This window comes from Lolium rigidum, chromosome 4 (genome assembly GCF_022539505.1).
Source record: "Lolium rigidum isolate FL_2022 chromosome 4, APGP_CSIRO_Lrig_0.1, whole genome shotgun sequence".
Lineage (NCBI taxonomy): Eukaryota > Viridiplantae > Streptophyta > Magnoliopsida > Poales > Poaceae > Lolium > Lolium rigidum.
Window position 1 is genome coordinate 82,040,072 of NC_061511.1, and position 13,281 is coordinate 82,053,352.

The window sequence follows — 13,281 nt, forward strand, 5'->3', positions numbered from 1 at the left end:
GAATTACAACGGGTTCGTAATGTTTAGCAAAGTTATGTACAAGAGGGCCCCAAATGAGGCGGAAAAAAGAAGGCCGTGTCCAAAGTACTACTACAAGGCCCGGTATCCACATAGCCAAAGTTCTAGAGAGATTTGGCCCACACCTTGTCTTCTTTTGCCAAATGGTCGGGGGAAAAACATTATGGAGGAATAAAAAGGTCACCGTATTCTCAAAAAAAAAAATAAAGGGCAAAAGAGGAACCAAATACGTGGAGATGGATTGATTGGCCAGATGATTTGTGATTTCATCGATCTTGTTTTTTTTAAAAAACCGCACTAATGATATTTTTAATGGTACATCACTAATATCTCTTCTAGTGTTTAGCTTGACTTTTTCAGTTAAGCACCAAAGCCGTAGGATTGGGGAAAATCTCGTTGGAGTTTTGACAGCTCCGAGGATGGCTGGATCAGAGAGGTAAACTCATCATAAATTATTTAGTGCATTCTTCTGTTTTTTATTTTGTTTCCTTCTTTGTTTATTACCCAATATGGGTGGCTGCATAACGCCATAACCGCATGATAGCGACACCCTATGACTTAGTTGGCTGCCCAAACTTTTACTATTCGCTTTTTTGTAACGAATTGAGTTCTCTGACGCCTGTGTGTATCTTAACTATGCAGAGGCTAAGTGTAATGGTTAAAACTTTTGAGTAATAAAAGATCTTTTATAAAAAAAACCAGGGATAAAGTTGAGCCTGTTATTGTGACCAAGAAAATAGTTTAGGGGAAGAAATTAGACCTTTTCTCTTTGCTCTATAGGTTTTCCAGCTTCTTTAGCACACACTTTGCTCAATGCATCCTCAGAGCATGCGAAGCAGGAAAGTGTCCCCCTTGGCCATAGACGATCAGTACGTGTGATTAGTCCATGCTCGCATACAAAGAAGTAGCTGCACGCACCCGTGTATACACCAGCGGGGCAGTGACAGGGCATTAGGCAGTATTAGGGAAAAAGATACAAGCCATAGTACGAAATGGTCCATGTTCCATCAGTATGAACAAGCAATTGGCCAAGCAATAAACGAAAAGGGTGCTTTGGTAGCTAGGTAGGCTGAGGATAAGGACCAGACGGTGGCGAGACGCCATGGACGAGCTCGCTCCTAGTTAGAAAGGGATGTGATGGAGCTGGGGCGCCTAATGATTTTGTTTTGTTTTTTAGAGTGCTAGCTCCAAAGAAGAAAAGCGAGAAAAGGTCGCGCGCGAACGGGCGATGAGCTTTGCGAAAGGCGAGATAAAGCTCACGATGGATGCACGGATAGATAGAGTGAGCCTGTCCGGGGAAAGCTTGTTGCTGGTTTTTGGGTTTACCAAGCTCTGGGTAGATCGGTTCAGCTGAAAAGAATGACAAGACCGATATGAATTGAAGAGTTCAAGGGAGTAACGCTCCATGAACACTGCAAACAGATTGTGGGGATTTACAATGCAACAGGTGGTGTCCTTTCATGGAGACCATGCAGTAGCGTTCCATGGATTCTGAGGGAATTCCCCTCGCAAGATATGGCGGCTGACGGCGGGCATGGCCATGATAGAGCTAGAAAATGGTTGGAGTCAACATCAGCTGGGAGGAAACATTTCAAGGAGCCAAGGCGTTAGTCGAGCTGTTACTGTTGTTAGGCAACCGACGTACTAGGCCCATCAGGCCAGATTGTGGCGGTTAGGGTTTAGCCTTATCTCTCAAGTTAACTTGTAACTCAAGTTGATCCATCTATATATATACATGTATGTTGAGACAAGGAGAGCCATCGAGCCTCCCGCTATTCAATCTGTTTCATGGTATCAGAGCGGGTCACCCTTCCCTCTCCCTAGCCGCCGCCGCCGGCTCTCCCCAAAACCCTAAACCTACACCTCTTCTCCCTCCTCTCGCCTCCCCACCATGACCCCTGATGAAATCGCCGCCAAGGAGCGCGAGCTCGCGGATCGCGCCGCTGCCCTCGACGCCCGCGAAGCCGCCCTCAATCAGCAGCTCACCGCTGCCAACCAACTCAACACCGCCAACCCACCCAACCCCGACCGCTGCACTCACCTCTCCCATCCAAAACCCTACCACCGCCCGGACCTCCAACCCCAACACTTACGCCACCACCATCAAACCGCATGTGCCCGTCACCACCGAGCTTCGATGATGGCAACTACACGAGCTGGCGCGAGCTCTTCCTCGTCGCCCTCGGCCGCTACGGTCTCACCGCCCACGTCACGGGCGAGTCCACTCCCTCCGACACCGGCCCCGACTCCCCGGGGCCGCGACGACTACACCGTCCTCTCCTGGATCTACGGCTCCGTCTCCGTCGACCTCCTCAACATCGTCATGCGTCCCGGCGCCACCGCCCGCACCATGCGGGGCGCCATCGAGGACCTCTTCCGCGACAACAAAAGCACCGTGCCATTCAGGCCGGAGGCTGACTTCCGCAACACACCGCAGGGGGACCTCTCCATCAGCGACTACTGCGCCAAGCTCAAGGCCCTCGCCGACTCTCTTGGCGACGTCGGGCAGCCCATCTCCGACGAGAATCTCGTTCTCACCCTCCTCCGAGGTCTTAACGAGAATTATGCGCATCTTCGTTCGTTTCGCCGTTTCGGTGCCCTTCCCCACGTTCCTGCGGACCCGGTCCGCCCTCCTCCTCGAAGAGACGCGAGAAGAAGACCGACGTCAAAAACGCCGCAGCCACGGCACTGCGGGCTTGTGGCCGGAGCGTGCGGCCGCCGCCTGGCGGGCCTCGGCCTCCACCACCACCACCACCATCGGCGCCCGGGGGCGCAGGAGGCGTCGGCCGCGGCACCGGCCAACTCTACGCCAACAACAACTACCGTGGCGGCCGCGGTCGCGGAGGTGGCCGCGGCGGACGCGGACGAGGTCGCAACGACTCCCCACGGCGGTACAATCCGTGGACGGGCGCACCCACTCGTGCCAACCTTCAGCAGCAGCCCAGGCACCATGGCAGCAGCCACCCTGGTCCCCTCGGCCCTGGTCTGCTCCTGCCCCTGGACTACTCGGTGCGCGCCCCAGCTTCCCTGCGCCGCAGGCCTATGCTGCATACGGGCAGCCCTCCACCAGCTACGGTCCTCAGCCGACACCGCCACCGAGCTACAACCAACCGGCCTTGGACCCTGCCCTCGTCAACGCCCTGAACAACATGCAGCTCTCAGGAGGCGACTGGTACATGGATTCTGGAGCATCCTCCCACATGGCATCCGACCCCGGTAACCTATCCTCCCTCACACCTTGCTCCTCCCAAACTGTCACTGTTGGCAATGGCTCCTCTATCCCCATCACCCATACCGGCTCCACAACCATCCATTCACCCTCCAAACCTCTCTATCTAAATAATATTCTTGTTGTTCCTAACATTATTAAAAATCTGATTTCTGTTCGGCAATTCACTATCGATAACCATTGTTCCATTCAATTTGACCCTTATGGTTTCTCTGTGAAGGATCTTCTCACCGGGACCGTGATGCTTCGATGCAATAGCTCCGGTCCGCTCTACTCCATGTGCCAAGCTCTCCATCATGCCGCCTTCGTCCTACACCAACACCCCGATCTTTGGCACCGTCGCCTCGGCCACCCCGGAAGCTCCACCATGTCGCGCCTTGCTCCACATACTTGCCATAATAAACCAAGCACCACCCTGTGTCATGCTTGCCAACTAGGGAAAAATGTTCGGAAACCCTTTTACTCTTCGGCATCTAGAACTTTTAGACCTTTCGAACGTTTGCATTGTGATTTATGGACTTCACCTATCCCTAGCACTTCTGGATATTGCTACTATCTCATTATAGTCGATGATTTTACACAATATTTACTGGAGTTTTCCCTTACGCAAAAAATCTGAAGTGTATGCTACCTTTGTCGCCTTTCATGCTCTCATCACCACCCAATTTCAACTGTCTATTCTATCCATCCAATGCGACAACGGAAAAGAATTTGATAACTCCAACCTACACACCTTCTGCACCACCCACGGCATCATCTATCGATTCTCATGTCCGTATACATCCCAACAAAATGGCAAGGCCGAGCGCGCCATTCGCACCACCAACGACGTCATTCGTACCCTCCTCTTCCAAGCATCGCTGCCACCATCCTTACGGGCTGAGGCACTCCATACCGCCACCTATCTCATCAACATTCGTCCCACCTCCTCCCAACCGCAAACTACACCATATTTCTCTTTATACGGCCGCACACCGCGATACCAAGATCTCCGCGTCTTCGGCTGCCTCTGTTATGTCAACACCTTCTCAACCGCCAAAAACAAACTTTCTCCTAGAGCCACGAAATGTATCTTCCTTGGATACCCCTCTCAGGCATCGTGGCTATCGCTGTCTCGATCTCACTACTCGCAAAATAATCATATCTAGACACGTCACCTTCGACGAACACACATTTCCCTACTCAACCACACCCACCGATTCCACCCCTCCAAATAATACCGACTTCCTTCACCATCACCTAGCATATCGTCAGCCCACCATTGATACAACGCCTCCACCAATAACCGCAGCCACCAACGTTCCGCCAAGCCATTCGTTGACGCCGCCGACTCGTCTCCGGCTGCTCCTTCTTCGACTGCTCCTTCTCCTGCCCGGGACGACACATACCGTGCTGCGGACACCCATCCTAAGCCCCTCCTCGTTTACACCCGACGTCCCAGCCAGCCTCGACCCACTGCTCCGCCTCCCAACCCTCCAGTCTATCATCGTACACGCAGCTCCACCGGCAGCCTTCCTCCACCCATAGACAAACTAAACCTCTCTGCCATTCACTCCTCTCCCATTCCGCATAACTATCTCATTGCCCTCCGAGATCCTGCCTGGCGCCGGAGCTATGCGGGAAGAATATGATGCCCTCATGCACAACAACACATGGTCCTTAGTACCCCCTCCTCCGGGAGCCAACATCGTCTCCGGCAAATGGATCTTCCGCCACAAGCATAATGCGGATGGCTCTCTTGCTCGCCATAAAGCTCGGCTGGGTAGTCCGAGGTTTCACCCAACAGCCCGGCGTTGATTTTGACGAGACCTTTAGCCCCGTCGTGAAACCCGCCACCATTCGTGTCGTTCTTTCTCTAGCTATCTCCCAACAATGGCCGGTACATCAACTCGATGTCAAAAATGCCTTTCTTCATGGCGATCTTACCGAAGAAGTCTATAGCCAACAACCCTCTGGGTTTCTCAATCCAAATTTTCCAACCCATGTCTGTCGTCTTCACAAATCACTATATGGCCTAAAGCAGGCTCCGCGCGCACTGGTTCCAGGCGTTTCGCCTCCCATGCGCGCACAATCGGTTTTGTTGACTCAAAATCCGATGCCTCTCTCTTTACCTATCATCACACACACGGCACGGCCTATCTACTTCTATATGTCGACGACATTATTCTCACAGACCTCTTCCACCCCTCTCCTTCGTCATATCATCGCCACTCTTGCCTCTGCCTTTGCCATGAAAGACCTCGGACCCCTACATCACTTCCTAGGCATTTCCGTCACTCGAACTCCCACCACCTTACATCTCTCCCAACGTCAATACATACTAGACATCTTATCTCGCGCCGGAATGCGTGATTGCCAACCCTCCTCTACTCCCATAGACACTAAACCTAAACTCGCTGCCTCTTGCGGCCAACCCTTTTCCGATCCTTTTCTCTATCGCAGCCTTGCCGGGGCTCTTCAATATATTACTCTCACCCGACCCGAAATTTCCTATGCTTGTCCAACAAATTTGCCTCCATATGCATGATCCCCGTGATTCTCACTTCCAACTAATTAAACGCATTCTTCGATACCTAAAGGGCACCATCGATCTTGGTCTTGTCCTTCACTCCACTTCCTCCCACCAAATGGTTGCCTACTCGGATGCCGATTGGGCTGGATGCCCGGATACAAGACGGTCCACTTCGGGGTTCGTGTATATCCGGGTGATAACTTGGTGTCTTGGTCCTCTCGCCGGCAACCCACGGTTTCACGCTCGAGTGCTGAGGCAGAATACCGTGGCGTCGCCTCTGTCGTTGCTTGAAACACTGTTGGCTGCGCCATCTTCTCCGAGAGCTTCGTCGTCCGGTGCACACCTGCTACTATCGTTTATTGCGACAATGTCGGCGCGAGTATATCTTTCCGCCAACCCGGTTCAGCATCGCGAGACAAAGCACATCGAGCCTGGACATACACTTTGTGCGGGAGAAGGTGGCCATTGGAGCTGTCCGTGTTCTTCATGTACCCTCCGGCTCTCGGTACGCCGACATATTCACCAAGGGGCTATCTACAGACATTGTTCCGAGGAATTCAGATCCAGTCTTCACGTCGACTACCCTCCTAGTTCAGACTGCGGGGCGTGTTAGGCAACCGACGTACTAGGCCCATCAGGCCAGATTGTGGCGGTTAGGGTTTAGCCTTATCTCTCAAGTTAACTTGTAACTCAAGTTGATCCATCTATATATATACATGTATGTTGAGACGAGGAGAGCCATCGAGCCTCCCGCTATTCAATCTGTTTCAACTGTATCTTTCTTTGGCTGTCGTAGATGCACAGGTACAATTACAGCAGACCAATACTTGGACAGGCTGACATTGAGCCTAGCTTTCCGATATGCGCTATGGTGTCCACAGCTTCACATGTTCAAACTGCATCCATCGTACGTAGTTATAGGCCAAGAGCTTCCAATCTTCGAGAGCGCATGGGAACTGTGAAAGGTAAAGGGCCATGTAGCCTGACGCACCATGTGATGGAATACTGAACCTGACTTTGAACAATAAATCCAGTTACGCAGCCCGCATCAACGCAGTTCCGCTCATCAGTAGCTCACTTAAACGAAATGGTTTTACGAAGAGAACGATCTTTGAGCCATGACGCTGTGAACACCGCCGGAGCGGGGAAAGAAATCAGTCCCAAAACCATTTGTACGGAGGAAAAAAAGAATAGAAAATGAAAAATGAATTTGACCAGAGTGGGATTTGAACCCACGCCCTTTCGGACCAGAACCTTAATCTGGCGCCTTAGACCAACTCGGCCATCTGATCTGTTGTGTCATTGATTTCACAATTTATTATATAACCATTGGTTACATATCTTTCTACCATCCACACTTCTGCCGGACGTCACTTATGCAAGTCACAGTGGCTTATAGCCAGATTTGCGACGAGGTTCCAGTATACCAAAATTAATGTATGTAGGACATTACACAATTTTCAATACAGTTTTTCAAGCACACATCTTATGGGCCCGAAATAACAGGCCGAGCACTATTTTTTCTGACCGCCTTTAATAATGGGCTACTCGACATTTACAGATCATGCTAGTGGGCTACACTCCGTCTGAACCACCAAGCTGTTGGCTCGGCCCAAAAACCATGTTTTGTCTTCTACATTTAGCGTATTCCATTCTTTTTCCTCTTGCTATCGTTTTCTTTTTCTTCTTTATTTACTTTATGCTTTTGTTTTAGATTTATTTGCTAGTTATAAATTTTATTTCTTTGTTACTATCTTTAGTCTACTTATGTTTTTTCTTGTGGTAAATACATGAACCTTATTAGATATATCAATATTTCTTTCCTACTTATAAAGTTTGGACTTCGGATGACTTCAATCTCCCACCACTATTTACTTTATAGTATACGCGAAACAAACGCAAATAAATATAATAAATAACTACAATCATCTAGGCCACCAGTCATTCAAACACATCCAATAAATAAAATGCACTATTATAGTCGTACGTGAGACAAATAGTTTGCATAAGAAAAAAACAAATAAATACACGTTTTAGGAATTACCAACACTCCTATATGTGCCCATATTGAGAGAATTTTTATGTATTCTAACACGACAAAAAGGCCCTTTCCTCTCGTGGTCTTTCTTCCTCACCACCGTCTATATGCCACATTTCATCCCGAATTCTTAACATCCCACTTTTCCGAATTCAATGCTCTGTCTTGGTTAATGACCTCTTAATGGTTGCATATTTTCTCCAAAATCCTTTCTTTCTGGCAATTTTTCATTGCCTAGAATCCCACAACAGATCCTACCCTCTTTGTTTGGGCTTTGGATTCTGAGATTCTGCTATCAATTCTGATTCCTGAGAATCAGCTGTGATTGTTGATTTAGAAGCAGTCTGTTTGTTTACCCTGTTGTGGGATCTGAGAATTAGAATTTGTCTGTTTGTTTACTTTGCTGTTTGGGCAGCTTTACGGACCGTAATTAATGTAAAATGTATGTCGGGATTTCATCGAAATGACAAGTATGTATACAAATATTTAAGAAATTGAAACCGTCATCTAAAATGCACCTTCAATTACCAACCATCATCCTAAACGTACATCACCCGAAAGTAGTGCGTAAAACTAAACTCCATATGTAGCTGCCAATAATCCATCAGCTATTCTCTCCCTAGTTACTTTCATGAGAGCATCATCACCATGCATAATATTAGATACCCGACCAGTATGCAGGAAACATCTACAGTGGCAAACTGGCAATTGCACCGGCATGTGCCCAGACCCCATGTTTTGGCGGAAGACCGAGGCAAGGTGCTGTCAATCAAATAAAAAATTGCAATCGTGTTTGCCTCGGTGAGGTAGGAGCCATTCATTCCAATGAACTACTGCTGAACGAATGTACTAGCAGCGCTGGAGCAAAACAAGATGGAGCGTATACCTTCACACGGACGCGAGGCGGCGGCCAGATGAGCGAGCGCGACGAGCGGGTCAGCGGTCGGATGAGCTAGCGCGAGGCGTGGGTTGGCGGCCGGAGAAGCAGGAGGCGGCGGCCGGATGAACGGGCGCGACGCGGTGGATGAATGAGCGGGCGACGAGCGGAAGTCGTGAGGGGTGGCCAGGAGGCGGCGGCCTGATGCGGGGGCAGGGGCTACGCACGAGGCGGACGGGCGGAAAACGATTCGGCCCAAAAAAAAGCTCGGGAATCACCTCTTTTATCAATTCTCAGATTGTGATACTTTGTGTGTATTTTTTAGAATCGATTCTGGACAATTTGGGTATTGTGGAGAGCTGTTTGTTTCAGATTCTAATTCTATAACAGCTAGAATTCAAGAATCAAGAATTTAAGCCCAAACAAAGGGGTACTTCTCCTTCCCTTTATATATTTTTTCTTTGCAACCGCACATGTATTTTAAACCTTGCTCATTTATTTGCAAACATTTGTTTTGCAATATGTGCAAAATTTCTTTGATTGCTACAATATTTTTCTAGTAACATGAATATCTTTTAACTAAGGAAGTGAAGGGCTAGCTGTAGCCAGGTATAAAGATTATCATATGATAATCAAAAATCCGAGGGCACCGTCAGGTCTAGGGGCGAAAGAACACATAGACGAGAGGGAGTATCATCAAGATGGCTTCTCAGGAGCGAGGCATGTGCATGAGAATAACTAAAAAAGATGGGGCGAGATGCACGTGGGAGGAGAGGAGGATGAGGCATCGTCACTTGTATTATATGTAGAGGAGAGGAAGAGGAGTAGGCACCCGTGGAGCGGGCAAAGGAGGATACCGGGACTAAGATGGCCGAGCGGTGGAGGGATCCACTTTCCCATGGTGCCTTGATCTGCAGGAAACAGTGTGCTCATTTTAGATTCGCCACGGCGAGAGAGGAGCTCTTCCTAAGGAAGAGCTACTAGCCGTACCAGAGGACGATGATACCAACACCGAGCCACCTCCCGCACACTCCTAGGTCCAAACTTCTGTGGTACCTGGTGTGGTGCAGATGAACTTGGTATGCGAAAATGTTGCATGTCGGTGAATGTTGTGCATGATGCATGGTTCGCTAGCACCATCGCAACAATTTGTGTGTCCAATGTAAGTATGAGCCTGAAAAAGTCCTTTCAGGCAACAAAATGGGATGCAGAAGTTGGCTAAGATCCTGAAAACACGCTTAGGCTGAGTGTGACCATCGCCTACGAGCGAAAAAAGTACCATGAGAGCAAACAAACACACCATTTATGATTTTCACGGTGCATGTTTGTGTTGGTGGACTTTTGACATGTGTGATTGTTTCCGAATTGTTTCTATATGGGGGTGTGTTCTTGCAACGGAGCTAGAAGCCTAGAAGGTGTGATTGAACCAATGAACCATCGTGGGCTATCTCTGATCTAAAGTATAAGACGTTTAGGTAGATTAAAATATTCTAACAAAACGTCGAATAACTTGAAACGGAGATAGTGTGTGTATTCCATCTCTCAAGGTGATATCGAAATATTATCATACACAGCTCGCACCGTAGCACGCTGTCCATATCACAACTGCACTGCTCTCGACTGTTCGCTAGCAAAATCTTCGTTCTTGGTACCGGTAGCTCCTTCTCTCTGGTCCAGCCATCGTGGCCTTGTCGCCGGAGCTGCCCGACCTCCCGCCAAATCATTCATGGCCGTGGCCGGGGTCCGAGGGGCCACACGTCGTACGGCGGGGCACTGTATTGTAGTATGGGCTCGAGCTAGCAACTCAGAATTAAAGGTGACAGAGCCAGCGCCATATGTTCCATCGAGCAAGCCAATACACAGCTGGTTAAGTTGCCCTGATCGCCGCCATTATTGTGAGCAGTCAAGCTTTGCTAATGACGTGATAGCATGGGGGCCATCCCCGTTACCTAAAGCCTGCGGCATCGTGGCGTGCCTGCCTGCAGGCCCGTCAGATCGGACGTGATTAGATCAGATCCGCCAGGATTTAGTCTCGGAAAAGAGAATGCAATGGGGTCGTCCTCTCACTATTTTCAGTTATATTACTACCCCTCCTATCATAATTACCATGTGTTATCTCACATTTCAATTTTACATGCTTATACTAGTATATATCATTGACTAATGACTAGTCTACATACAAAAAAATCAAAATTTTAGAAACTACGAAATATGATGTTATTAAAAAAAATTAAGGGTTGCATGGAGATCGTCCTCCATTTAGGGTTTTCCTGGACATGGTTCATTATTTTTCGTATAGTGAACAAGTTTTAGTAGCTTCATATTCATTCATGGAAGATCCAAACAAGCCCACTGAATTTTGAAGCGAAGCTAGTTAATTCTCAGATTAATAGACTACGAAAAATGTGCTTACATTTATTGTGTTTATGTTTGTATAAATTGTTTGAGGCCGCTAAGTAGAAGTCACCAAACTTTTGGAGGTCATCGATCACATCCCTAATAAACTCACAATAAAAGTACATTGGTAAAATTACAAAATATGAATTGATGATCGACCACAAATAGAGCGATGTGAGCGCTAGTGAGATTGTGACCTGTGACAGTGCAAAATGAGCTACTCTAAAAACGAAATATGGTCAAGTAACCATCTTGGGCCCATACTAGTCTCCTCCTGATTTTGGCAGCTGCCATAGCATGTGTATTTAAAGACCCACCGCCCGTACTTACACAGTTACACTAATTGCGAGATCACGTCGCCCACTCTAGGATTTGTTAGGTCAGGTTTAGCTTTTACATATTGCCATACACTCAAGTTTTGTACCACATCCATGTAAAAAAAAAAGTTTTGTACCACATCATGTCAGAAAAATACAGATATTTACCTCGTGTAGAAAAATCCGTTTGTACCACATTGTATGATGAAACACCTAAACATTGGAGTATCATATATTTACCTTATGCATGATGATGGAAAGACTGTAACAATTCTTGGTTGACAAGCATCTCCATATATGATGTTATAGATCAACACCATATGGACACCGACATACCCACAACAATATCTCCTACATACATAAACCATTTTTCCAAAAGGAAGGAAACCATATTATCTAGCGCGCAGCACGAGCCGTTGGATCACCCAGAGCGCATACGAGATCAAACGGATTACCAAGTGTTTGTCTCGTGTAGCATTTTGCCTGCATGGTTATAAATTTAGCAAGTTCAGTAATCCTCATACTTGTTGTAGATTTAGATAAAATTTAGGGTGAATTTTTTTTAGATTTAGCAAGTTTCACTTGTACAGTTGTAGTCCTTGGAGAAATGAGACATGGTTTGCCACGTAAAAACAGTAAGCGACAATATTCCGTGCTGACTGAGGCCTGAGGGCCGAGGCCCAGCCGGCAGCCGCCCGGGCCAACGTCCTCGTCTCGTCGTGTTGTCGGAGCGCCACTAGTCGACGGGCCCTTTCCCAGTGAGCTCATTTTTGGGCCCGACCTGCCTGTCCCCAAAACAAGCCGTGGGCCAACCAAAATTAACCTCCCAACGCAACGGTAACACACACACACCCCAGCCACACAAGCTCTATAAATCGCCTCGACGTCGCAGCACAGCCGCACACCACATCACGGCGCACGTACACTTACACGGCGAGGCACATGGCGGCGGAGGTAATCGAGTGGGAGTGGTCGGGGAGGGTGTCGTCGGCGGTGCTGGGCGCGACGCCGGACGAGGCGTGGGAGCTGCTGTCCGACTTCCTCGCGTTCCACCGGTGGAACCCGCGCGTCGCCAAGTGCCGGCGCGTCTCCGGCGCGCCGCGCGCGCCCGGGTGCGTGCGCTACTGCGAGGGCGAGCCCCGCGGCGACGGGCTCGGCCCCGACTGGGCGCACGAGACGCTCCACGAGCACGACGCCGCCGGACGCCGCTTCCGCTACGAGATGAACGACAACAACATGGGCTTCGGCAGGTTCTTCGCCACCTTCAGCGTCGTCGAGGTCGAGCCAAGCTCCCCCGGCGCCAGGTGCGAGCTGCGGTGGGAGTTCGAGTGCGACCCCGTCAGAGGGACGGCCAAGGAGGCGCTCGCCGCGCGGCTGCAGGCCGGGCTCGACGGCATGGCTCGCCGGGTGGAGGAGGCCGTGTCCCTCAGGACGGCCGCGCCAGGCGCCGTGCCGCTCGAGGCACCTGCCGATCTCAAGCTGGGCACGTCCATTGCGGTTTGAGCAGTGCGGCGGCAGCGCGGGGTTCAGTTTAATCATTATGTGCTGCTTCAAATAAGTCTATCGGGTTTCAGTTCGTAGGAGATTGGGCATCGCTCGTTCTGCTTTTTTTTATGCTCCTGTATGACAGTACGAACGCTATACCTTGGTGCTGAATTAGTATGACAAGTCAAAACCTACGCATTATGTATCATCTTTTTATAATCTACAAAATCATGTTTACAACTATTTTGAGTGGTCAAGGTTATCTGGCTGTCACTCATACATGAAGAATTTCGCAGTCATTTTTCGAGCAGCTAATGTACTTACATAGTTACATTAAAGAGGAAATTACAGAAACCACCCACTATTGCTATCTTAATTGCAGAGACTACTCAATTTACCTATATTTTG

The 13,281-nt window shown here is 49.0% G+C and overlaps 1 protein-coding gene and 1 non-coding gene across 2 annotated transcripts; one reads left to right on the plus strand and one right to left on the minus strand.

Annotated features, from left to right (window-relative positions):
* Positions 1 to 6,970: 6,970 nt before the first annotated feature.
* On the minus strand, positions 6,971 to 7,051 carry TRNAL-AAG. The gene has a single exon. It is a non-coding gene; the product is annotated as a tRNA-Leu (tRNA).
* Positions 7,052 to 12,330: 5,279 nt separating this feature from the next.
* On the plus strand, positions 12,331 to 12,891 carry LOC124647300 (lachrymatory-factor synthase-like). The gene has a single exon (XM_047187263.1). The coding sequence runs from the start codon at positions 12,331 to 12,333 to the stop codon at positions 12,889 to 12,891; it is 561 nt and encodes a 186-aa protein (XP_047043219.1).
* The last annotated feature ends 390 nt before the right edge of the window (positions 12,892 to 13,281 follow it).

Bases quoted from the DNA above. Each gene is read 5' to 3' on its own strand.
- LOC124647300 (XM_047187263.1), top strand. From the start codon at position 12,331: ATGGCGGCGGAGGTAATCGAGTGGGAGTGGTCGGGGAGGGTGTCGTCG.